This window comes from Paroedura picta, chromosome 8 (assembly GCF_049243985.1).
Source record: "Paroedura picta isolate Pp20150507F chromosome 8, Ppicta_v3.0, whole genome shotgun sequence".
In the NCBI taxonomy this organism is placed as follows: Eukaryota; Metazoa; Chordata; class Lepidosauria; order Squamata; family Gekkonidae; genus Paroedura; species Paroedura picta.
In genome coordinates this window covers 27,083,265-27,109,237 of record NC_135376.1, presented here as the reverse complement: position 1 = coordinate 27,109,237, position 25,973 = coordinate 27,083,265, and the positions used below count along the sequence as shown (strand labels likewise).

General features: G+C 43.6%; 1 protein-coding gene and 1 long non-coding RNA gene across 2 annotated transcripts in view; one reads left to right on the top strand and one right to left on the bottom strand.

The window, feature by feature from the left end:
• The window catches only part of LOC143843140 (uncharacterized), a 37,362-nt gene extending 35,282 nt beyond the window's left edge, over positions 1 to 2,080 (top strand). The window contains exon 4 of the long non-coding RNA XR_013233475.1: positions 1,908 to 2,080. This is a non-coding gene — a long non-coding RNA (uncharacterized LOC143843140). The remainder of the gene's footprint in view (positions 1 to 1,907) is intronic.
• Positions 2,081 to 14,610: 12,530 nt separating this feature from the next.
• On the bottom strand, positions 14,611 to 20,784 carry PAQR9 (progestin and adipoQ receptor family member 9). Its single transcript, XM_077348763.1, has one exon. The coding sequence runs from the start codon at positions 20,279 to 20,281 to the stop codon at positions 19,160 to 19,162; it is 1,122 nt and encodes a 373-aa protein (XP_077204878.1). The 5' UTR covers positions 20,282 to 20,784; the 3' UTR covers positions 14,611 to 19,159.
• Between the last annotated feature and the right edge of the window lie 5,189 nt (positions 20,785 to 25,973).

Sequence of the window (25,973 nt, the reverse complement as noted above, 5' to 3'; positions counted from 1 at the left end):
TTCTCAATTAATTCTCAATGTGGTCAAATCTGGAGAAAAGTCCCAGGTCTGCAAACATTTTGGGGGTCAACCTCCCCAATAAAAACAGTACCTGTCTCTTTAATAAGGATCCTAATGGGTACTGTGGAAGTTGCTAGGCAACCACAACAGCACTGCCAGTCACTAGACCTTTATTAGTAAAAGAGGCTCTATTTCAGGGTTGTTTTGGCCTTTGAGGGAGGACTCCTGTTCTCTGATCTGACAGCAAGCATCGGAGAACTTGCTACAATGTGACTTGCAACACTCACTCCCAGGCTCAGCTATTTGCTACTGTTCAACAACAGCACTGCTCCTATGTATAACATTATAAAAAATTGCACCTCAGGCCATTCCTCACCTCCTGACTATCTCGCTCTCCTTTGCAGCCTTCCCGTGCTTTTTGGCACTCCACATGCCTGCTTGAAATGGTGTCGGAGAGGAACGTGCTATACATGGGACTCTCTTCCGCTTGTCAATCAAGCTAGGCAGCCAATCACCTTTCTCCCTGTTTTAAAGGGACCGAGATGCAAGCTAATTTTTTTAAAGTAAAAATTCTCCATTGCTATGCCTATGCATCTAATCATAGATGCATAATGCTTACTTTACTGCCACCCCTTTTGGAATTATGAGCCTTGAAGCTTTAAAAAAGTAACCTTGTTCCCGATTTTTTTTGGGGGGGGCAGGGGGTAGAGAAGCATGCTTTGTGTGTTAACTGGTGGGGGAAATTTTGTTTTGCTCTGCTTGGATGATTTAATGTGTATTCAATGCTCCAGGCAGTTTGCTTCCAAAAAAAAAAAAAAAAGCCCCGTCCCCAGGAAAAAGGAGAAGGAGGTGGGTGTGAGGGTGGGCACTGGAGGTAGAGATAGCACAATTTTGGCTCCGCACATTTCCTTAGTGTGTGGTTTGAAAGGTACTCTCCTCTTGCTTGCGCTACATAGTTGGGGGAATCCACTTTTTGGGATTTCTCAACTATCGCTTTAAAATGGAGGATGTTGCTGCTGGTTTGCTGATGGGATGCTGGATGCTGACAACGTAATGTAAAAGGCCCCCAAAATGGCGTCAGCAAAAGTTAAACCTTTCACTACATTTTTTGGGTGCGGAATGACCTTCACTCTGCTATGAAAGCTAACTGTGTGATCTTGGGCCAGTCACATACACTCAGCCTAATTTACCTTGGAGGATTGTTGTGAGAATAAAAGGAAGAGGAGCATGATGTAAGCCACATGGGTCTCCACTGAGGAGAAAGAAGAGTATAAATGAAGTAAATAAAATGTAGACGAAGAAGAAGAGTTTGCTCTTATATGCTGCTTTTCTCTACCCGGTGAAGACTCAAAGCAGCTTAAAGTCGCCTTCCCATTCCTCTCCCCACAACAGACACCCTGTGAGGTAGGTGAGGCTGAGAGAGCCCTGATATTACTGCTCAGTCAGAACAGCTTTATCAGTGCTGTGGCAAGACCAAAGTCACCCATCTGGTTGCATGTGGGGAAGTATGGAAACCCGGCTTGCAAGATTAGAAGTCTGCACCTACTATACCAAGCGAAAGATGTGGCAGATTAAAATTAGGCAAGTGGATGAGGTGGACACGTAGAATCTTGGTTCTTGGAAATATCATAGAATCATAGAATCATAGAGTTGGAAGGGGCCATACAGGCCATCTAATCCAACCCCCTGCTCAACGCAGGATTATCCCTAAGCATCCTAAAGCATCCAAGAAAAGCGTGTATCCAACCTTTGCTTGAAGACTGCCAGTGAGGGGGAGCTCACCACCTCCTTAGGCAGCCTATTCAACTGCTGAACTACTCTGACTGTGAAAATTTTTTTCCTGATATCTAGCCTATATCGTTGTACTTGAAGTTTAAACCCATTACTGCGTGTCCTCTCCTCTGCAGCCAACAGAAACAGCATCCTGCCCTCCTCCAAGTGACAACCTTTCAAATACTTAATGAGGGCTATCATGTCCCCTTTCAACCTCCTTTTCTCCAGGCTGAACATTCCCAAGTCCCTCAACCTATCTTCATAGGGCTTGGTCCCTTGGCCCCAGATCATCCTCGTCGCTCTCCTCTGTACCCTTTCAATTTTATCTACGTCCTTCTTGAAGTGAGGCCTCCAGAACTGCACACAGTACTCCAAGTGTGGTCTGACCGTATACAATGGGACTATGACATCTTGTGATTTTGATGTGATTTTGATATCAAGATACGATGGCTGCCAGGGGATAGGAAAGAAACAATAGTAGGAAGGGGGCTCAAGGGAAAGTAAGGTCCCTTTTTGGGTTTCTTAGTGCACAGCTGGCTATGACCCAGTCAGAACTGCACAACTTAGTCAGACCTTTCCCTGGGAGAGATTGCTAGGGGAGGGAAAAATTGAAAGTTCCAGACAGGTTAATTAAGGTAGGCTGGCTGGTGGATGGGTAGGAAAAAAGGAAGCAAGAAAAGGGGGAAAGGCTATGGAGCCTTTCATAGAAAGGAAAGAGGAAATGGCCATGGAGAACATGCGATTCTGTCCCCCCCCACACCAAAATAAAAGTCCCTTTGCTTGCTGGATACAGCATAAAAATTCAATTTAATTTTTTAAAATATATTTCCATGGTTGACATTATCAAGTATAAAGAATTCTAATATCTGAATTCATGCAATCCATTTGAAAATTGCTTTTAAGAGGTAATGGCTGTTGGCTGTTCTTTTTAAACTAATTTCAAAGTTGTGACAGTATTATATATGGTTGTAAAATAACTATAAAATGAAAAATTCATACTGAAACATAAAAACCTTCAATTATTTTGATGTAGATTTATTCCTAGGCTAGTACAATAAAGCTTAAAAGGTTATTCATATGAATCACAGTAAAAGGAATGAATGTTTCATTTTGATCTGATTAGATGGTAAGTATCAGATCCCAACATGTCTGTGCAGACTTCTTCTGTTCAGATAGACTCCAAGATACATGACATATTATATAACATCGAAAGTATCACTAACTCGTACTAGGATATAAAAAAGTTCCCCTCTGTTCCTTCAACTCTTCTATGCATTTGGAAAAGCAAATGTTGCTTATTTAAAGTAACTGGAGTTTGAGCCAATTGCTCTAGATGTATGAGAAGCATAATCTTTTTAGTCTGTCAATCCAGTTATACTGAAGTACTTGGGTTTTAAGCAGATTTAGTTTCTCCAAAATTATTAAATGAATCCAAGAGAAAAGGCAGAAACAGCAGCTGCTGGATAAAATATCGAGTTTGTATCATCTGTGAGGTCATGCTATATGGGAAATTTTAGCTATTACTAGATACCAGAAATTTTGAAGTAACTTAAAGTTCAGACAACTCCCCTCTACTTATAGTATGTGCAACATACAAAATAAGTGTGGGAGAGAAGGGAATGGAAAATGAGGGGCCTAATCATAGAGTCCCACACCAAAAACTCCTTAGTCCATGCTTCAGGTAACCTGGCCAGATCATAGGGACTGAAGTTCCAGCTAGTTGTTCTACATCTTCTGCCCACATATAGTTTCAGACCACACAAATTAATAGAAAAAAATTAATCAAGTTTTAAGAGAAATATAATTTTATAGTGCATAGGTACACTTATTCTATATCCAAAACTCCTATGGCTTCCTGGTTTGAAATGGGAAATCAAGCATATCAAATGGAAAGAAGATTGAAATACTGATCAGTCAAGATTGGATCCAAAACATAACTGACACACTTTATTCTACCTAACTATGCTGAGGAAAGCACAGGATAATGGAGTAAGGCATCCTATTAATTTTATAATGGAAAAAAGCCTGGATGTCATTCATGGCATCTTTAAAACATTTAAGGGTTAATTCCTACTGCTTTAAACTGGATGGCTTACAGACAATAGGGCTGTGTGGGTGACTGTAGACTCTAATCTGGAGAGCTGGTTTTGATTCCCCACTCCTCTACATGCAGCCAGCTGAGTGACCATAGGGTAGTCACAGTTCTCTTAGGGCTGTTCTCACAGAGCAGTTCTGTTAGAGCTTTCTCAGCCCCACCTAGCTCATAGGGTGGAGTAAGGGAGCGGTACAGCAGCCATGATACAAAATCTGCAACATTACCACCAAATCTTAACTAGGTTTGTTGTACTCTTCTACAAGATGCATTCCCTTACTTCCTATTAAGTGCTATCATCATGGGGGAAAGCTGCTGTCTTGTTACAACCCAATATATGCGTATTTACTTCTATATCGTACAAGGAAGCCTACTTCTAGATTGCTGCCTTAAATTTTTAAGCTTCCAAAAATCCTCTTTCGGAGGTAGTCTTTTGCTGAGGGATGTTGCCACTGCTGCATGAGCCCCTGCTCTGCTTGCTTTCCTGCCGGCGCCCCTGACTTCCTGCCACCCACTGGGGGCGCTGCGAGCAGCAGTTGCACAGTGCCACGCTGAGGGGGAGCCCCAGCCATGGCAGCTGCCGGAAAGCACCAAAGGTGAGCCAGCGGCAGAGTGGCAGGGCAGCCCATGAGGCAGCAGCTGGGGAGGAGGATGAGGAAGAGCCGCATCCCGGTACCAACTGATCCACGGACCGGTCCCGGTCCCCAGACTGGGGGTTTGGGACCGCTGCATTAGGCCACTCTTCTCAGCATGGTTTTAGCAGATAAAATTTCATTAGAAATCAATGATGAAACTTCAGCCCAGGACACACCCCTTTAAAAATAGACTCTAATATACAATATTGTTGTTTTTGCATAGGATATTGTAAGTCAAGTAGATGCTTAGTGACTACCAGTCCAGACTTCCATTCTCATACCACTCCCAAAGGCCTAAAATGCTTTAATGAACAGAATACTCACTAAAATTGCTTGCAGGCACAGCAATACTTAAACCTTCTGATTCATTTGATTACATTTTAAAGGGTGAGGATGGTGGGATATAGTAAAGGAAAGTAAGCAGTCAGATGTACTGTTTTGAACCACTAATTTCACAGAGAACACAAATAGGCTTCGATGTACTTTGTAACACAATACATCTTTCAGTGAGTCATTGCAACACATCGATACATATTTGAACAAGTCATTCTTGATGCACATAATGGGAAATTCAGTTCTCCAGAGGAAAACACTGCTCTCCTTCACGGTAGAAGCGGGTAAATTAGTTTGGAAATTAGGGTCTGTTTTCTTTCCCTTGGTAAATCACCCCTATGACAAATATGGAAAGGATTCCTGTAAGAGGCATTGATGTGTTGGCAATTTAGAAGTGAATTTGGCATGCGCAGGTATGAATTCTTCCCATGTGTACCAAGTTTGCCAGGACTGCAAGAATAAGCCTCTGAATGATAATACAAGTGCTAGGGTCACAAGAGTGTTATTTAAGACTAGCCGTGAAGCCTGCTGCAGCTTTAAATGCAATGGGCTCTAGCAGTGTGTGTGTGTGTGTGTGTGTGTAGCACTGGAGGTGTGTAGAGTCCTGAAGGGCTGTCGGCCTTGTCAGAGGAATGGAGAGTGTGGGGCGGAGGCAGGTAGGCGCTGGAGGGCATGGGAGGTGACGTGGTGGGAGTGGACAGTACCCTGTAGGCCGCTGTGGTGGCGTGTTGTAGTGCAGGGGCGGAAGCAGCTGAGGTGCATGGCATGTCGCGTCGGCAGCAAGGCCCTGCAGGCAGCCTTAGCTAGCATAGGAGGCTTGGCATTGTCACCACCTCCTGGAGCATGCAAGCTGGGGTCAGAGCCACGCAGTCCTGTGGGGGAGTGGCAGAAGTTGCATCAGGTCCTCGTGGCTGGAGCTGGCTGCATCAGGCCGTCTTTGCTCGGAGTCCCACAGGGCTGGGTGGGCATCTTAGTTGGCAGGAGGCGGAGGCAGAGGTGGAGGCAGTGCTCAGCCTTGACGGCGGGGCATTAGTGCAAGCATGTTCAGCCTGCAGGTCAGCGGCTGGAGCCCTGTGGGTACCAGGCTGTCTGGGTAGTTCTATCCGGGGGCAGGGGTGCAGTTGGTGGCTTGGTTGCAGCATAGCCGGTGGCTGTGTTCCTGCCCCTGCCTGGTGACCGTGGCAGATGTGACCTGGAAGAAGGTGTGTGTGTGGGCAGAATGGCAAGCATCTGTCCAGGAGGTTAGGAGCTGTAGGGGCTGGGCCTGGCTGCCCCGATTGGCCCTATTTCAACTCGAACATTCTGGACATGCTCCACCCCCCGGGCACTTTCACAGATATTAAGAGGAACCATGGATAAAATTATTTATACAAAAATAATGAAATAGGATATTTCCCAATTCTATAAATTGTTATAATATTTCACATTTCAGATGGATTTTTTTTACTTAAAAAAATTGTCTGTATGAATAAACAAGATAATCCCCCTATTGATAGATGTACAATGTCAAACAGTTCTTATTTATTTATTTATTTATTTATTTATTTATTTATTTAGATTTATATACCGCCCGAAGATTTATATATCCCCGAAGGCTCATTATATTCCCCATAGGCATTCCTAACCATGTCCTCACGCTCCCACAAACCTACAAAATCCACATCCGGTTCCATGACTAAGCTAACCCTAACCAGGGAATTTATCATACATATAAAAATAGAGGGATTTATATGTAGATTTTGAGACAGATTTAGGGTTGGGAAAGATGTGTAATGCTTAGGAAAGGCCATGGGATGTTTAAATATTTTTTGACATTATAGTCCTTGAAAAAATAGAGTGAATCATATGAGGGTAAATTCTCCGGTTAGGGTAAGGGGTAGTTTAGTCATGGGTCCGGATGGGGAGTTTGTCAGTTTTGTGGGAGCGTTAGGGATGGGGAAGACGTTGAGACATGGTTAAGAATGGCTATGGGGTGTACAAGAATTCTTTAACCTTATTGTAAATGTAAAAATAGGGGGATTCATATTAGCGTAAATTCTCTGGATAGGGTTAGCTTAGTCATGGGTCCAGATGCGGAGTTTGCAGGTTTTGTGGTAGTGTTAGGGGTGGGAATATGTTGTGACATGGTTAGGAAAGGCTATGGGATCTTTAAGTATTCCTTGACCTTGTTGTACATGTAATAAAAGGGGACTTATATTAGTGTAAATTCTCCAGTTAGGGTTAGCTTAGTCACAGGTCCAGATGGCAATTTTGTAGGTTTTGTGGGAGCATTAGGGACAGGGAAGATGTTGTAATGTGGTTAGAAATGGTTATGGGGTGTATAAGAATTCTTTGACCTTACTGTACATTTAAAAATAGGTGGATTTATATTAGTGTAAATTCTCAGGTTGAAATAAATTACAATGGGTGCTATCACATATACCTGCACTGTGACCTTCGTGGATTCTAGCCCTCCATTCTCCACCCCCACCCCCACCCCCATTCGATCTTGAGATCCAGTGTGAAGTAGTGAAAGAATAGAAGACTCTAATCTCACGAGCTGGGTTTGATTCCTGACTCCACCTCCAGGGTTGTGAGTTTCCAGGTAGGGAAGATGAATGAGATAAAGAAAGGATGAAAGAGAAAGAGAGGGGGAGAAAGGAGGGGAGGGAAAGAAAACATCAGTTCTCCTGGAGTAAATAGCTGCCTTGGAGGGGCACTGGCTCTCTCCCCCCCCCCCATACAACAGTGTCTTCACAGGTCACTTCTCCCACCTTCCCATCAAATCTCAAATCTTCCAAAGGCCAGGCTGGGCAGGCTCTGGAGGAGTGAACTGCCATCTTTTTGCACCCTCCCCATTCCCCAAAGGCTGGGCCAGGCAGGGAAGGCTGCAGGAAGTCTGCCTTCTTCCAACCCCTTCCTCCACATCTCCCAAAGGCCAGGCTGCGTAGGAAAGACCACAGGGGGGACTGCTTCTTTCCCATCCACACCCACATCTCCCACCGGGCTCATCTGTGCAAATTAAGCAATGCCAGCAATGTTTTTGAAGACAGCTCCAGTCTAAAAGGCATCATGTTAGCAAGACAGTTGCTGACTGCAGAAGACTGAATCATCACAGAGTGAGGACTGAGAGGTTGCTGACAGACAATATTAACTTGAGGCTGCAGGCCTGGGTTGTGGACACAACCTGTGACCTGCTCTTTCTGCTGATGCCCTTGGACTGGCTGAAGGAACCCTTGCCTCAATGAACTGAGTTAAGACATTCATTGCTTTCTGTATCTCCCTAGGCATTCTGTTTTTGAAATACTGATTCGCTCTGCCTCCCTGGCACCTTGTCTGTGCTTTCTTCCAGCAGAGAGCTATAACCTGGGATCAACCGTGAGGCAAAGGAAGCAGCAGCTGGCTTCCCTCCCTTACCTGGGGTAGGGGGAGGGAGGAAAGAGGCTGACCTTTCAGAGACCAGCACCTCATCCACCCAACAAGCAGCATGGAGAGGAAGAAGAGGACAGGTAAGCCCCACAATTGTCCCTCATTGGCAGAGTACTCTCTCCCTTTTGGCGGCACATCTCCAGGGAGGGCCAATCAGGTAGGGAGTGAATTGGCTGCATGCAACTTCAACTTTAAAATTTTTAGTGATTGGGGTTTAGTTGTGGTTTTCTTTGGTTCAGTTTTGTCACTTTGTACCATCTTGCTGGGGTCACAATAAAGAGCTCAAATGAAATCCAGTATCCTGGTCTCTGAACTCATGAATCTAACAGCAGCCCCAAAATCGTGTTGGTCTTTAAGGTACTACTGGACTCAGCTGCATAGGTTGGTGTGTTGGGTGCAAACTGGGGACACCTTGATTCAAATTCCCACTCTGCCATAAAACTCAATGAGTGACCTTGGGTCAGTCGCACTTTCTCAACCTGTCTTGCCACAGGAAGGGTGGATCAGTGGCAGTTCTTCAATACAATACTTTGCAGCAAAAATAGAAATCCCCAAACAAAGTCCTTGTACATATTCCTTCCACACTTCCAGTGTTATGTGAAGGTGGAATTTCTGGAGCTATTCTGTACCCGATAAAAAAGTGAAATTCTTACCTTTTGTAAACGCCATATTTTTGGTGTTTTGCACAACGCTGTGAACATCCAGCATTCCAGCAGGAGGAGAGCTGCCAGCAAGCCACTCGCAAAAGACATGTGTGTTACCAAAGTGGCTGAAGTAGCAAGATCTCCAGCTCCAGTGCCCACCCTCGAGCCTGCCTCCCTCTCTCTTCACCTGGAACAGGGCTTTCTTTCTTTCTTTTTTTTTAGTTAAAAGAACTGCCTGGAGCAATGAATAGGTGCACAGTCACCCAGGCAGAGTACAAAATAAACTTTTCTCCACCAGTTTGTCCATAAAGCATGCATCTTCCCCCCAAAAAAATCACAAATTGCCCCCCAATTTTTTTTAAAGCTTCAAGGCTCCGGATGGCAAGAGGGATTGCAGTAAAAGGAGCCCTATGCATCTATGAATAGTAAAAAGAGCCCTATGCATCTATGAATAGTAAAAGGAGCCCTATGCATCTATGAATAGATGCATATGTGTTTAAATGCATAAGTCTCATTTAAAAAATTAGCTTGCATTACGGTCCCCTTAAAAGAGGGGAAAAGGTGATTGGCCGCCTAGCTTGATTAACAGGTGGAAGAGAGGATCATGTATAGCGCGTTCCCCTCTTCCGCCATTTTAAACAGACATGCGAAATGACCGGAAGCGCGAGACGGCAGCAAAGGAGCCAGCTGGTAAGGAATTCCTGGAGGCACAGGTTTTTTAGCATTATGCATAACGCTAAAAAATGGCATGACACTATTTTTTTACTGTGTGGCTGCATCTCTTTCCCTAAGAGATATAAAGACTGTACGTTGTACGATTAAGTAGATGCAACTCCCCAGAGATACATTTCTCTCCCTTTTCATAGCAAACAGAACAAGATGAACAAGGAACAGTTTAAGCCAGTCCCTGGAGATAAAAACATGCTGCTGTAGCTAAGTGTTCTGCTTCGAACTCAGGGAACCCTAGCCTTAAAGAATGAGTGCATGTGTCCATGTTTGACTCTCTCTCTATTTAACATGTTGCAACCTGTGCAGGTCCCACTGGGCAACTCTCATTCATTGTATTAGGGCTTAAAGAAAAGAAATCCCATGTGGACTGTGTTATATACAAGCGTATAGAAAAAATGTCTGCAACTTTTCTTTAAACAAAAACAACCAGGCAACTGCAGGCTCATTACTGGTGTTTTAGAAATAACAGACAGAAATATTTATAGAACACTTTAGTATAAAATTTCTTAATATTCCTTAAAATGCAGACTTTGCTATATAGCTGATCTACTAGATTGATCCTTGACATTTTATCTTCTAAACAATGTCACGTCTCAAGAGGCCTTGGTTGTGATGGAAAATGCTGTCAAGTCACAACTGGGTTTTCAAGGCAAGAGACATTGCAAAGTGATTTGCCGTTACCGACCTCTGCTTCATAACCCTGGTATTCACTGGTGGTCTCCCATTCAAATATTGGCTAGGGTATCTCTGCTCAGCTTCTGAGATCTGACAAGATTGGGCTAGCCTGAGCTATTCACATCAGGGCCAAAAGCCCTTGCAACCTGAAAAGCAATTAGAATCAGCTAGCTTAAATTCACATTATTTGGTTTCCTTCAGTTCTCATGCAGGATACCCTTCAGATATCTGCAGATCTTATTAAAACCACTGTTAAAATACTCCGAAACAAAACCATTTTTTTACCTCCCCCCACAGCCGGACCCTTTGCTTATACCATTCAGAGAAAAAACCCCCACACACTTTAAAAAGACCACATGGGTTGGAAAAGAGGGCATTTCCGCACCCTTCACATGTAGTGAAATGCTTACTTTATGTAGTCGTTATAGTCTGGCCCCTCCATATGACGTTGCCAACATCCAGTGTCAGGAACGAGATTAATTTTTTAAAGTATCAATACTTGTGATTCCATAAGGGGTGGTGTTAAAAAAGCATATGCATAGATGCATAGGTGTTTAAACAGAGAAGTATGTTTTTTAAAAAAATTAGTGGGCATCGTGGGACCTTTAAAACATGGAGAAAGGGGACTGGCTGCCCGGATTGATTGACAGGTGGAAGAGAGTTAGTGTAAAGAACATTGCTCTCTTCCGCCATTTACAGCAGCAATTGTGGGGGGTGAGAAGTGCGATAAGGCAGCAGACAAGAGTGAGACAGCAAAAAGGTGAGGAGGGCCCGGGAGGCATGATAATATTTAGTGCTATGCCATTCAACTGGCGTAACGCTATTTTTAGTGATGTGCGTAAATGCCCAAAGTATTTCCCTGATATACTTGATATACTTTGAAATGAGGTGACAATCATAGGCATCGTGCTAAATCAGTTTCCTTTCAAATTATGAAATCAGAATTAGTTATGTCTCCAAATGCTACTAATTATACTATCACTCTGAAATGGATAAATTGTGATTAAGGCCAGAAGTACAATAAGTCTATTACAAATAATGATGTTTACCCATCACTTTTACATCTGGGGAAAAGGCTCATAGCTTGTTTGCATGTAGGTGCTGATTCTATGTTATACTATTTTACATTGCTTTCCTTTCCTCTTCACTGCACGCCTGTGAGGCCTATGGAGAAGCCAATGACAATTTGCGATTTCAAAAGGATTATTTTTGTAACAGGAACAAAAAGACCCAGAAAAAGGAGCAGAGGCTTATTATCAAGTTACACAACATGATGGACTAAATATCTTGCAGCAGGAGCAGAACCAAAGATCATTAATTGTCTTTATTCTTTATTTTATTTTTATAACATCTCCATCCCATAGGGCTTGATGTTGTTCTAATTGTGCTGATGTTTAATTAGTTAGCAGTTCATTCTGCATAATTTCATAGTTCTTTTACTATTTTATAAAACTTTCCAGTGAGGTATGTAAGCAAACAATCCCCACTTGACAGACGAGAAAGCTGAGATAAGAGAACTAAATACAAGCCTGGTGTAATTCTGTTAAACTCAGAACTATGAAGAGTTAATGATAACTTTTGTTCTTATTTATTTCAAAAAAAGTAAATTAAGCATGTCCTTGAAATTAGCTGGACTTAAATGTGCCTAATATTTGCTGGACTGGATCATAATCACAATGTTTAGTCCTACTACGTGGGCAGTGCCTGAAGAATTCACACAAGTGCCCCTTGCCCAGAATACTTGAATAACCTGTCTGACTTCAGCAACTTCTAAATGCCAAATCACAATTAGAATTCAGTGACTTCTTACTTTAAATCTGAGCTTCACCCATACAGGCAGCATTACAATGGGCATATATTGGAAATTAGTCTCTGTATGTAATAAAATGGGTTGTAAGGCATGTGAGCACTGGGCAGCAATCACATTTTGTTAGCTAGTTTCAACATGAAATTTTCCTCTAGCAGAGATAATGAGATGGACTTTATTTATTCAAATATAGAGAATGGTCAGCACATTTTTTATTGGCATATTAGTCTAGAACCTGAAAACACATTGATCACAAAAGTAGATCAATATAACAGTCTACTTCTACACATTCTTGCATTCACATTTTTTCTATCCCTAGATTTTGTAATATTAGCTTTTCAGCAATTCTGAAAATGTTGATGAAGTTGGCAACCCTAGTCAGGCCTGGCCCCAGCCTGGGCTCAAAGGCCAAATGAGGCCTGACAAAGATCCTGTCCCTCTCCCCAAAGCCTGGAATGCTATGGGTGCCTAAGCAACAGCCACAATGGGAATCTGTTTTTTTTAAACCTACAGGCACTCCTTTTATAATTTTCTGGGTTTTTAAAGTGTCCCAATTTATTGATTTTAGATTTCATGTTTTTCTGCAAACCTGGGGCCATTTTCAGGTTGTAGAAAGTTCCTTGTCTGGTTATAGCACTAGTCTCGGAATTTAAGTGATTAGTGGGATTTAAGATTTGGCCAACTTCATTATTAGTATAAAGACAAGTGGGGCTCCACAAAACTCACAGAAGGGAATACCATATCCCCCCCCCCCTCAATGAACCCAGGATGGACCCCAGGTTCTCTTGCAGTTACTGCTGGGACTCTTCAGCAGCCATTGCCAGACCCAGAACAGCTCCTGGGCTCTCCCCATGGTCTCTGGTAGCTACTGAACAGCCTGGTGCAGCCTCCATACTCTCTGGCACCTGCTGCTAGGTCCAGTCAGCTTCAAGGATCTCTGGCAGCCAATGCTTGGCCCGGCAAGGTACCCAGGCTCTCATGCTTTCCATGGGCTTCACTGCTGCTGCGCCCTCAGTCTGCGTGGCCACTGGATCCAGGCCCACCCCAGAGCCCAGGCTGTGCTGTCACTTCTACTAAAACCAGCACAGTTCCCAGGTTCCTCCAACTCCTAGTGTTAGGTGTGTTCTTGGCACTTGCAAAGATAATGCCATTTTACTTTGGGGGAATTAAACCCTCTCCATACATAAAAAAAAAATTCCACATCTTTCTGCTAACTTGAGATCTCTGAAGTTTTCTTAAAATCCTAGTTAGCATCTCATAACTCAGATTGATGAAGATCCAAATCCCTACCAATCAGCCAGCAGCAACTGCCAGTGTCCTTCACATCTGGGCCCAACATCTGCTTCCACTCAGGTCCACAGCAGTGGTCAGTAGCCACCACTACACCCAGTGTCCTTCTCTACAACTGGGCCTGTAATAGCTGCCAGCAACAGTGACCATCAGCTGCTGCAACCCCGCCATAGCAGAGAAGGATGCTGGTTGCTGCCCCAGACCAGCAGCTAGCATCTTCATCCTCCTCTGTGTCCAGGCCCACAGTGGTTGCCGGCATGGAATGGGTCCCTGTGTTGTTCTGCACATGGGCAGACAATACAATTCAATTTGTTGGGGATTTGTAAAAAAAATTAAACAATGTTTTGATTTCACAGTTTTTTTGCCAAGTTGGGGAATCTTCCAAGTTTGAAGAAAGATCTGTATAGTGTCCACATGTCCCCCATCTGCAGATTTAGATATCCACAGATAGGAGCCATGGATTACTAATAGTATATAGATAAGGTGACATACATAAATGACCAATGCCCTCCTACTCCTCATGTCCTTCATGGAAGTCTTGCCACTGCCAGACACATCATGGAAAGTTTGCAGAATATCTCACGATATTTATATTCAAAGCTCTGTAAGAATTTGTTCCCTAAAAAGTTGCTCAAGGGCAGGGTGGCTATCTGGATCTTCCATATGCCAGTAGATAAACTTAATGTTATCCTGCAGGCTTCAAATCCAGAGGCTGACTCAGACTGAAAAAGAATTCAGCAAGGTTTTGCCACTGGCTGAAATAAAAGCATGATTGAGTCTCTGTATTATAGATGTTTTGCCCTTCCCTAGAAATATCTTTTTGTTTGTATTTATAGATGTGGCCATCAAAATAGCAAACTGTACTGGTGCAATACACGTGTGCCCTTGAATACACTATAAATAAACACTCAAATAGTCACTACAAAAAAATCATGCAGAGAAATGTGACAGTTGTCATTACAGGCGGGTTGCCATTACAGGCAAGTATCAAATGTTTTGTTTTCCCTAAAAATTTCTATTAGATTCTGCTCATCCAGTAATAAACTATAAAGCAGGAAGCAATTTTAACTCATTTCCTACATGGGCTCAAGACTCTTAGCATGCTTCACACTGTAAGGACCATGCATAGCAAGATGCAATGCCTTGATACAACTTGACTGAGCAAATAATCAATAAGGCTGGAGATGAAAGAGCAATACAGGGCAAAAATGGCTATAAGGACTGTTAGCACCAAATCAGCACCAGAAGCTTTTATTTGTAACTGAGATAAAAATAGAAAACATCACATGATCCAAATATCAAATGTACTTTCACAGTTTGCCATGACCTAATGTTGCTTCATTAGATACCTCTTACATTGTAACTGCTAAGCAGAAGAAAATAAAAACCCCAGTCATAAATAATCTTCTTTACAGGTTCTCTTTACATTTAGCTTGGAGTCTTACCCTATTTCCTACCACTGAGAGCAATAATTCCTTCCCTTTTCAGATTTCTCATGCAGTTCTTAATTGATGATAGGATGGTCTAATGGCATCTCCCGAAGAAATCTTTTAAATAAATCATTTATTCTGAAGGCCTGGTGAGTCATCTTGGGTACATCATTAAAACAATTATGTTGATATGTCTGCATTACATCCAAACAACTATATTTTTAGAAAACCTACAATGCTATCCTATGTGGACTTACTCCTATGTATTTCGGTCATTGAAATAAATGAGCTTAAACTGAATAACTCTACATAGCATCACTGTGTGCATACCTAGAATATGGCCACCGCCAAACAGGTGATTTGCCTCGGTTTAATGATGTTTGTTAGCAGGGTTTCCCCCCTCTGCTTACCTACAACATTGTAATGCATCTATACACCTCCCAGGATTACCCCGGCTTTTCTCTGATCTTTGCTGAGAAATTTTGAAAAAGGCAGCAGTCAGTTCTGGGTGGGAAAGTTTGGATTTTCATGCCAATTTCCCCAGATTCAGCAGTTTCTATCCCTCACCTCTGGAGGCCTTTTAAAAAAAATTAGCAACTGAATACTGTTTCTTCGGTTCTCTGAAATCCCAGCTTTCACGTTTCATTTGGAAACAAGCATGCCTTTTCCCTTATATCTCTGCAATAAAACTTGCTGGAGGCTTATTTTAAAAAATGAAACCTGGGAATTCAGAGAACATGAGTCAGTGATAGTTATAATGTTATATCACTATAATGACATTAAACTGCTGATTTTTTAAAAAAATCTAAAAAGCCCTGGCAGATTGAGGGTAGGTGGCTGGCTGCTACCAGAGAACTGGGAAAGGGAAGCTAGGAGGAAACCTGCCATGTGGAAGCCCCACTGGTTTTGCACTGTATCAACAGCTGCAATGTCAGCAAGGAAACCACATGTGCCTGTCTGTGTGGAAGGCAGGTTAGATCTTGCATCTGTTCTACATTTGGAAATCCTTTTACAGTCAAGGAAAGCTTCATCTCAGTTCTTCAAAGTACAACGAATAGTGGCTCACGGTAGCACAACTTTCTAAAATCAGAGCCTCGGTAACACTAGACACCAGCAAACTCGCTATGCCCAGACCTGGCCTAAGGTAATCACTGCATTCTATCCGTATTCGTAAGAAGGAAAAAAGGTAGTTTTTCTCCTGTCCCAAATAACTAAATAAGACCCCTAAGGTGAAAGGCAAAAGTCAATGTGAATATACCAACTTTAATATAATATATCACAGGCAACATTTCACTGGAAATACTCAGGATTTGTTCAGGTATCGATCAACATTATAGTTTCTGTTTCTGACATTATAGTTTCTGTTTCAGAATGGAAGTTGTATTTGATATCCTGAACCTTCAGGCAGCGGTTCCTATGACAACTCCAGTCCCCAACTGCTGCCTGAGCAAACCTGAGGCAGGGCTGCAGGACAAGCCTCTAAATATTCTTGTTGCATTTCAGGGGCATGCCCTGGTTTGCCACTTCTCTTCCATTTGAAAATCTCCTAGGCTGCAAACTTCTGTAAGGGCATTTGGTAATGTTAGCCCTGAAAAACAAAAACTGAAAATGTGGTCGGATTGTATATGATGTGTTTGATATAGGTATAATACTTAATGATTAATGCAAGCCACAATTTGTAAACCCACGTCAAAGCATACTTTCACATCCTAGTTTGCGGCAAATCCTGTAGGTAGAATATTCAGACATAAATTAAACATGGTTAATGAAACAAAACCATGGCTAAACATTATGTCTGCATAGAGCGTCATTGTGCTGGTGTTTAAGTATGTTATTTGGTCCAAGAGAAGGAGACTTATTTTTCCAATTCAAAACTCAAGGAATCCAATTACAGAATTTAAGGAATGACTCCATGTATTTCCAATACAGAAAAAGTACCATGGTTTGCTACCAGAATTTCCAGTGTTTGATTGAATGACAGCATTGAATGACAGCAAATATGGCATCACGGGTACCTGTCCTACCTACTTACTCTCCCGCACACAATAAAGCACCTTTAGAACTCTTATGAATACTGACAGAATGTTTGGTCAAGAATCAATGCAGCTTTTCATCAAAAGGAACTTTAAAAAATGTGATGTCCTAAACTGCTCTATGGTGACTTCACAAAATGCTCCTTTACCTATTGACCTGATATGGAATTGTAAATAATACACCCAAAGAAAACACCTGGACTATACATATCCTGAGATAAAGTGACCCATCCACTACTGCAGAATTAGGAAACAGCAGAAGAAAATGAGAAAATACAAAAGCAGTACTGAATGCCTTCATAAAAGGAATCGACAAATCTGCCCCCACACAACTGATGATGATGTTGCCATCAGTACATTAATAAATCCTGTTCTCTCTGCCAGGGAAACAGAACTGAAATCAGCAGTGACAGGATTGTGTGACTAGAATTCTTTTTTGGAAGAGGAGCTGTGGGTCAAACATTATTCTAATTCAACAAATCTCTTGCTACAGTACAGTTCTGGCTTTTGTCTTTGTACACTTACATCTCAGCTACAAAAGTTCTACACAAGCAAAATTCATAGGTTATATCCTAAGATCAAAGTCCATGTAAATATGAAGACCAAATCTCAGTACTTTTCATAGTCATTCCTTTGTTGACTAATTTGGATCATTCAGGGTCACTGTATTTCTCTGTGAAATAGTGAACTTGTTTATTTACATTCCAGGATAAAAGAGTTGTCAAGACTTGGCCACTGGTGATGGGCAAGTCCCCAAACATGCTCCCCTCACCTTTCCCTATAAGCTTTTCCTGGAAATTGTAGAGGCAGACCCCCTGCTCCCTGCCAAGAAATGCTTAGGAGCATCATTTCCAATTATGAAATGATATAAGACCCTCCCTTCATAGCTTCTCTGTGCTCCAAGTTTCTTCATCTCTCTTAAGGATTTTTTTTAAGGGGGAGGGGTAACTGGTGGCATAGACTCGAGAGAATGGTAGAACACCACTTCTAACAAGCCAGTCCTGAGTTCTGGACCTGGCATATACTTAAGAAAATGTTACTTGGGCAAACCTTTCTTAACCGGGTAGTTCATATTCTAAACTTACTCAGCTCCTAATTTGCCAGACTATTTGCCATGGTGTGCTGGCAACTCCTAGCGTAAAGTGACCAAAGTACCACAGTGTAGTCATTTTTGCTTCTCACAAGACTTCGGGCTTGTAGATTTCCACTCAGTCCCAACTCACCCCCAAAATGTGTAAACATTTCAGGAGGTGAAGTAAAGTCAGTGGCTGCTCTATCAGGGTACCTGAATTTATAAACTAGCTGTAGCTATTGATTTTGGTCCTTCAGCATTACTTTAGAGCAGGGGTAGTCAAACTGCGGCCCTCCAGATGTCCATGGACTACAATTCCAGTCCATGGACATCTGGAGGGCCGCAGTTTGACTAACCCTGCTTTAGAGGATGTTGTGTACTGACTGTAACCTTCTGTGAGTTCAGGAGATGTGTATGAATTGCAAATTATACACATAAGAACCCTTCATAAATAATGAGACCCATGTATATTTTGCAATTAAGTATTAGAGCTAATATCCCAAGAAAGAGGCCTTATAGTTTGGGGTAAGGAAAGTGCATCATTATCTGCTTAAACTTTGTTCTCTTAGTTTGACTGGCAATCCCTGATACAATTCACAGTTGCTATAAACCAAAAACCTTATATAGAAGCATCAAACAAGGTTAATTCGAAAAGAAAAAAAATCAGTTTGTGCTGAAATTCAGTGCACACGACTTCAAAATGCTTTAACAGTGAATGAACATAAAGTACATCTTTTAGTGCATAATATGATAAGACATTGCACATGGGATCGGCTTTAAAATCGGCATCCTTCATCAGTGGAGGTCTAGTATATATTGCTAATTGAAACAACATCTCTTAAAATCTGAAATCAGTAGCTAGCATTTGCATGATCCATGCATATTGTTCCCCTGTAACCCTAACCATTAGTGCATTAGTTGGAAGCAAGTCAACGAGGCTTACTTTCAAATAATGAAAAGCAGGATTACAGTGCAGGAAATTTCAGGCAGTAGTCCTAAATGGCTTCTATTTGTATCCTAAGCAGCAATAATAGAATAAGTCATATATACTATTGTGGTTTGGTTGCCTTTCCTTAAAACCTTAGGGCATTTCGAGGCAAACAGCAGTTTTGTAGAAGTTCAGTGCGCGGGTGAACGGCTTCATTCCTGGTAGCACCTTCCCTGGAAAGGTACTTGTCGGCCTTTACAGCAGCCTGTAAAACTAAAATTCTCAAAGGAAACCGTAATGGAAGGATACCTCAATCTTGCTTGCAGAACTCCGGAACGTTTAAAAACCTCTTGATAACTAAGGCCAGGCACAATACCAAAACCAGCATGTAGCCGACAGTGCCCAAAAAAGTGGGCGAGGCAGGCGGCGGTTCTTGCAGGAAGTGCCGCAGGCCCTCCTCGACGTAGAACATTTGGTCGTAGATGCTGAGGAAGGTGAAGATGTGGAAGAGCTGGTGGCTGTGGCCGATGATGTCGAAGAGGCCCGGCTGGATTCGCTCGGGGATCTTGCTGACGTTGAAAAAGGCGGCCACGAGGAGCCAGAAGTAGCGGCGGTAGAAGTAGACGAAGAGGGTGGGGTTGTGGCCCTTGAGGTCGAAGAGGAGGCTCTCCAGCATGATGGGGCAGGCCATGCTGAGTGGCATGGCGAAGACGAAGGTGCGGATGGCGAAGGGGTAGGCGCACCACTCGGAGCGGCTCTTGCAGCACGCCACGGTGCAGGCCACGGCCAGCAGGAAGGCCACGGGCAGCAGGAGCGCGCTGTACAAGGCGATGGGCGCGCTGCAGTCCACGTGCCAGCCCAGGCGCTGCTGCAGGTAGCGGCTGAGCGCGCGCGGCTCCAGCAGGTTCAGCCCGGGCAGCAGGTAGTAGTAATAAGCCACCGTGCTGCCGAAGCCGTAGTAACTGATGGAGGCGTAGTCCAGGTAGAAGAAGGCGGCGCGCAGGCGCAGCGAGAGGCAACTGAACACATGGGCCGTGCAGCTCATGGCAAAGGTGAGCAGCACGCCCGACGCGTAGCACCACAGCGGGAACAAGGAGGGGTGGTGGAAGGGCAGGTCGCCGGCGCCGCGCAGCAGCAGCAGGCGGCAGAACTTGCTGGCGAAGAGCAGCAAGGGGATGAAGTGCGTCCAGAAGTTGAGCGTCTCATTGGTGGGCTGCAGCACCGACGCCAGGCACTCCTGCGCCGTGCAGTGCAGCCGCCGGTAGCCCGACAGGATGAAGCACTCCACGAAATCGTCGGGCACTTCGTCCCAGCGCAAGAGGGGGCCGGCCCGGCGCGGGGGGAGGCGGTGCGGGCGGTGCGGGCGCGGCGGCGGCGGCGGCGAGGTGGCGTGGAGGGACGACCGGCCCCGGTCTGCGTCGCCAGCGGGCATGATCCTTCCCTATTGCGGCTGCCGTCCCCCAGTCCGGCTTGCGGACCGGCGAGCCGCCTGGGTGGTGCTCGGCAGAAGCGGCGGCGGCGGCGGCGGCGGCAACAGCCACATAAACCCAAGCCGGGATTGTGATGTAAGCTCACAAAGGCAAAGCTGCTTTCCCTGCCGCTGGTGCTGCCGGAGGAGTTGCAGTGGATTTGTGCTTCGCCACCGCCTCCTCGCCTCCTCCTCCTCCTCCTCCTGCATCACTCATTGCAGCAAGGGCAGCTCTACCGGCGGCGGCAGCAGCAGCAGCAGCATCGCGGTAATTCAAACCTTGCCAGCCGCGCCTGGGTCAAGGATTTCTATGGCCCAGCAAGACTCCCCTCGCGGCTTCGGTTTCTTCAATACTCTGCGGAGAAAGTGTCTCCTTTCCCATCTGTGCCGCCGCCGCCGAGACACCTAAGCCGCCGGTTAATGATTGATGCCCCCACCGAGAGCAAAGGCTGCAGTGCCTTTCAACTCTCCGGGAGCACCGCTTAATTCTGAAGCCAGGGACATCCCACCGCCCCCTCCCGCCCCGCCCCTTTCCCATCTGTTCCTTTCTTTAAACACCAGGCGAAGTCCCAGCCAAAGAAATGGAGACCTCCGGGGCTGCCCTCTGTTTGTAACTCTATCCGTCACACTGTTTACCTTGGAGGGCCACTCCGTGTCGCTCGCTTCTAGAAAAGTGACACATAATTGACGTGGGGGGAAGGGGGCAGGGACCCACTGGCCTTAAAGAGAAATGAGCAGCTCCTCCTCCGAGGTTTTCAAAAGGGGAATTCTGATTTGATTTTTTAAATGTATATATAAAAACAACCTTTGAAATGCATCCAATAAATACAGAATATCCAATTGGATCTGTAGTTCTGGCAACAATAAACAAAAGGGACCAATGGGGACAACAGCTTGCAACTGTGGTGCCAAAGCATGGAGACACTGGAACAAACAAACAAGGACCAAGGCAAATCCTTAAAGGCACAACAATTGAAACTTAAGTCCCATATGTCGGAAATCTCTTACAGCCCAGGCTTGCTGATGTGCAGACCACCTGGTATGCACTTCTTGCTGTTGCCCTCATGGCCATACTTCTCTCCCCCCAACATTTTCAAGCTGATAAATATGGTAGGTACAGCCCACAATTTCCAGCAGTTGTGTGCAGTTTCCAGCAGGTGTGCAGAGAGAGGTGGTGCGTGTCCCTGGCCCTTTGACATATATGCAACTGATTCTTTGGAAGGAGAAGTCAACCTAACTATCTGGCTGCTTACAGAGTCAGCTGGCACATTAGAGTTCATACATGGCTGTCTTCCTGGGGCATGATGTGGCTTTCAAACTCCTTGGTATGCTAAGCTAAAGTAAAATATATATTACCAATTATTATAGTTGCAATGGTTTGGTAAACTTTGAGAGAGGGAGTACCTTTTACTACTAGAGGGCAGTCACCAATAATAGTCATATATTTGACTGATATACGAGAGTTGGCAACACGAACGATTTTCCTTTAATCAGACGAAAATAAAAACCTAGGTAAGTCCTTGGAGAAGAAAGGAGGGAATTAAAGAGCAGTGAACCATACGCCAATTTCACTTCAAACAAAGAGATTGTGGGAGTCGGAGGAGAACCGGGTAGACATTAAGAATATAGATAATATGATAAGGTACCATTAATGTAGTATTATTATTTCAGAACTAAATATAGAACTTAATATCAGAAATCTTTTGCCTTTCCAGAGTCAGCATAACTAAGGCTGCATGGTTGAGTAGGACTGCATTCATGAACATGTATAAGAATGAGCTCCATGGGCACAGAGACTAGAGTCCCTTAGTTAGAGATGAAATATTGTCCGGTGCTTACATTTCAACAGTGTTGACAAGCAACTGACATCAAGTTGGATGTCTCACAGTTCACACCCTGGATGTGGTGTTCTGGGCAAGTCTGGATAATAATGATCTGGAGGTGGGAGGATTCTCTCTGATTCCATTGTCATAGCTAGATCACTATCTAGTCCAGTTTCAAGTAAGCAAAGAATTGAATCTACATGGTTTCCTGACAGTTCTGGGGCATTTGTTTCTGTTATGACTGACAGGTCTCTGAAGCTGGGACATTGTGGACATAATTACTCCTAAATGCCCTGTCCAACATGCTCTGGATCATCAAATGTCCTGGGTGTCAGCAGAACTAGCCACTACAATGCTGTTGGAAGACTCAGTGAGCCCATTTTAAGTTTCCTTTGTGGTGGTTATGGCAATGAAGAAAAATACTTGTGGCACTTATGCAGCGTTGATCCCAGCAATGTTGTTCTGATTTGTAGGAGGCTTGTTGAATCTAGGTCTTTTGGAGAAAATGGTGGATATCTCCAAAACTGGCAATGATCCGTTTGCTGAACACTTAAAAAAAGGCACGTCCCACCCAACTTGGATATTCAGAATATTCCCAAGACTTGTTCATCATGTTTCTATGAATTCATTTCAACCAGAGGATGTGGCCAGAATACTCGAAGCATTAAAATCTACTATATGGTAATTGTAGCTTGTGGTTAAATAAATCTGCAAGAGGAAGTCTGTCTTCGTGGACAACAAATATCAATGCATCTTTCACAGCAGTGTGGGTTCTGGCATCTCTTAAAGAGTCAGTTGTTAGACCTCTACTGAAAAAGCCAACAACTCTGGATCCGGCTGACTTAAATCTGCATTTCACAAGTTAGTGTTGTAGAAGGTGGTAGCCATGTAGCTCCAGGCATTTTTGAATGGAACTCCTTTGCAGTTTGCCTAACTGGTGTTGTGCTAGGCTGGTTTTGGTCCATCTTGGAAGGTAAGTTTCAGAAAATGGTGTTGAGAGACTTCTGCTTGGCCACAGGTCTCCTGGCATAAGAGATTCTGCAAGGTTCTGTCTTGTCTCTTAGGTTTTCAGAAGTGCATGAAAGTGCTCAAAGAGATCATCCAGGAACTTAGTAAGAGTTTTTGTAGTCTTAATTTGGGGAAATAAGTTAACAACAAAAGCGTCCTTGGATTGCATCTTTTGTTGGGAATCTGCTGGTTTAAAGAGACTAGCTTATCTGTAGAATTCTGCTTCCTTCTATATATGTAGATAAATATATACCAGTAGTCACTTTCCTTTCTCATCCAAAGGAAAAATCTATGTAACAATGTTCTTAGATGTCTAACCATTCAAGGAAGCCTGGGAAATGTAATTAAACTGCATGCTAATGCATGGAAAAATTGTCAAAACATACAAGCTCTTTTGTACCCCCTGAAGATCTTTAAAATGTATTCTCAGACACCCCTCCCCCCCATTCTTTGTACATATATAGCTCGTCTAGCTTCCAGGGAACTCAGGGCACCTACACATCATTTCTATCCCCTTGTTTTTTATTATCAGAACAAGCTTACAAGAGGCTTGAAAGTGACTGGTCCAAAGTTACACAATGAGGATCATGGCTGATTGTCTCAAAGATCAACACTATGCACTATACCTCATTATCATATGAGAAATGGGAGGCAGCTGATGAGGCTATACTTCAGTCAAGGAGAAAGATAATACTTCTAGTAAACATGAAACTTTCTATTGTTTGTCTAAAATCACTCTAGTAATTGAGTCTCTTCTCTTTTCTGGAGTTACATTTAGTTTTTCTTAAAAGGGTGGTAACGAAGTATGAAAGACAAACCTTACTTAATTTGGATATTATGACACAGTTTACTAATTTGCCACAATTTATTTTGCCTTATATCTCTACATTTCTGAGGGTTGTTCATTTAGTCTGAGCAAGAGTGCTTGCACTTGAAAGCTCACGCCTTGAATAAATCTTTGTTGGTCTTAAAGGTGCCGTTGGACTCAAGTTTTGTTGTGCTACTTCAGACCAGCATGGCTACCCACTTGAATCAAACTTTACTGTACCTATATTTGCCTTTCACAACGGCATCCATCTGTCATCTTTGCTCTAGTTTCATTCAAAGTCTTGCTCTTCTTCAGCCATTAATTGTCACTGCTCAGGCCATCAACACCTGTTTTCAGCCATGCATTTTCCACTGTGCAAAAGAGGACAGTTTACCGGTCCTTTTCCAATTTGATTTAGGAATGCATACTATAGCATCTTGAATGAAGAATTTCATCAGCTGAACAAATTGTAACAAGAACTCATGTTTCAGCACAATTTACAGTTGTTTGAGAGCTGTTAGTATGGAAGGACCCCAAGGGACAATGATGTATGTGTGTGTGTATGTGTGTGTTGCACTTCTAGAGAGGGTATGGAGCATTATTACTGGATTAATTTTATGAGTCTTGCCAAGCTTCCACAACAGGGAACAGTTGAATTGCTCTTGAATTTCCAGCTTGAGTTTGTTTGTGGACATTCCATAGATCATTATCTATCACTTCTAACTTGACAAGGGAAAAAAGATTGGCTCAATTAAGAAGGGATAAACCTTTCTAGGGCAGGCCAAGTCACAGAGCTTAAATGAACTGTGAGAGATAAAAATCTGGTGTCTCAACTCAGCCTTCATATCAGGCAGCCTCCTCTTCCTTGTTTATCTATTTATGCTTCATCCTGTTTTCTTCTTTAATATATACTGTAGTGAATGCACCAAAATGTGACAAATTATGGATAAATCCCCCAAACAGATAAACAGTAAAAGGAATGTGGATTATTATTATTCCCCAAGGAACTTGTTTTCCGGAGGAATGTGGAGAGCTGTTTGAGGATAAAGGGTAGAAATTACAGTGTCAGTTATGGTAGGTTGAAGCCTAGTAGCCTTTCTGCACAAGAGAGGAGGAGCAGTCTTTCCCAATTCTTCCCCCCACATACACATGTCTACATGGGTTCCACAATCTGCTACGTATCGTTTGATGCGATATTTCCTGCATCCAGTATCCGTATATCATTAAGAAAATGAGCTCTGGTCCAGAAAACAGCATAATTTCTGTGTTTTTACTTTGCATGTAAAAGTGACTATCCAGTGCTACTTAACTGTTCAAATCCTAAACAGAGTTATACCCTTTCATTGGCTTCAATTGACTTAGAAACATGTAACTTTTTTGAGTTGCACTGTAAGAGAACAATTTAATATATTTCTGCATTTTCTATGAGTTTTCTTTCTGAGAAAACACTAAGATTACTTAATTATGCCATCATAAATCCTTGGTCATGACCCTACAGCCCTTTTGGGAAGTTTTTATTTAGACTTTTTGTGATAATTACAGTTACTTCGAAAATCTTAATTACTTCCAAATATACATCATATTTGATCCATTATGCATGGGCCAGAATGTCCGACGTGGCAGGTACAGGGCTTCAGGGAAAATCCCCGATTATGCCAGACGTCACGGCCATCCAGGGCCCAGCCTGGCCCAGGGCCACAGAAGGCCCGCGCTATGGAAACACGGGAACTTCCACAGCTTCCTGATACTGCGGGCACCTGCAGGGGCTGGGGTGGGTCGGCACTGTGCATAGTTGCCAGCGCGGGACTTTTGGCCCGCCCAGCCCCGACCTACGGTGTCCCTGTAGGGATACTGCACACTCCTGCTGGCTCCGCGGAGCCACGGAGCCGGCTGGGGCATCCCCCTGCCCCCACCAAAGCGTGTGGAGGGGGCCCGGCCCCCCCACTCCCCCTGGCCCCTACCCACTTCATCCCCTGGTTGCTGCCGCTTACCCCGCTGGCCCTGGTGTAAAGCGTGT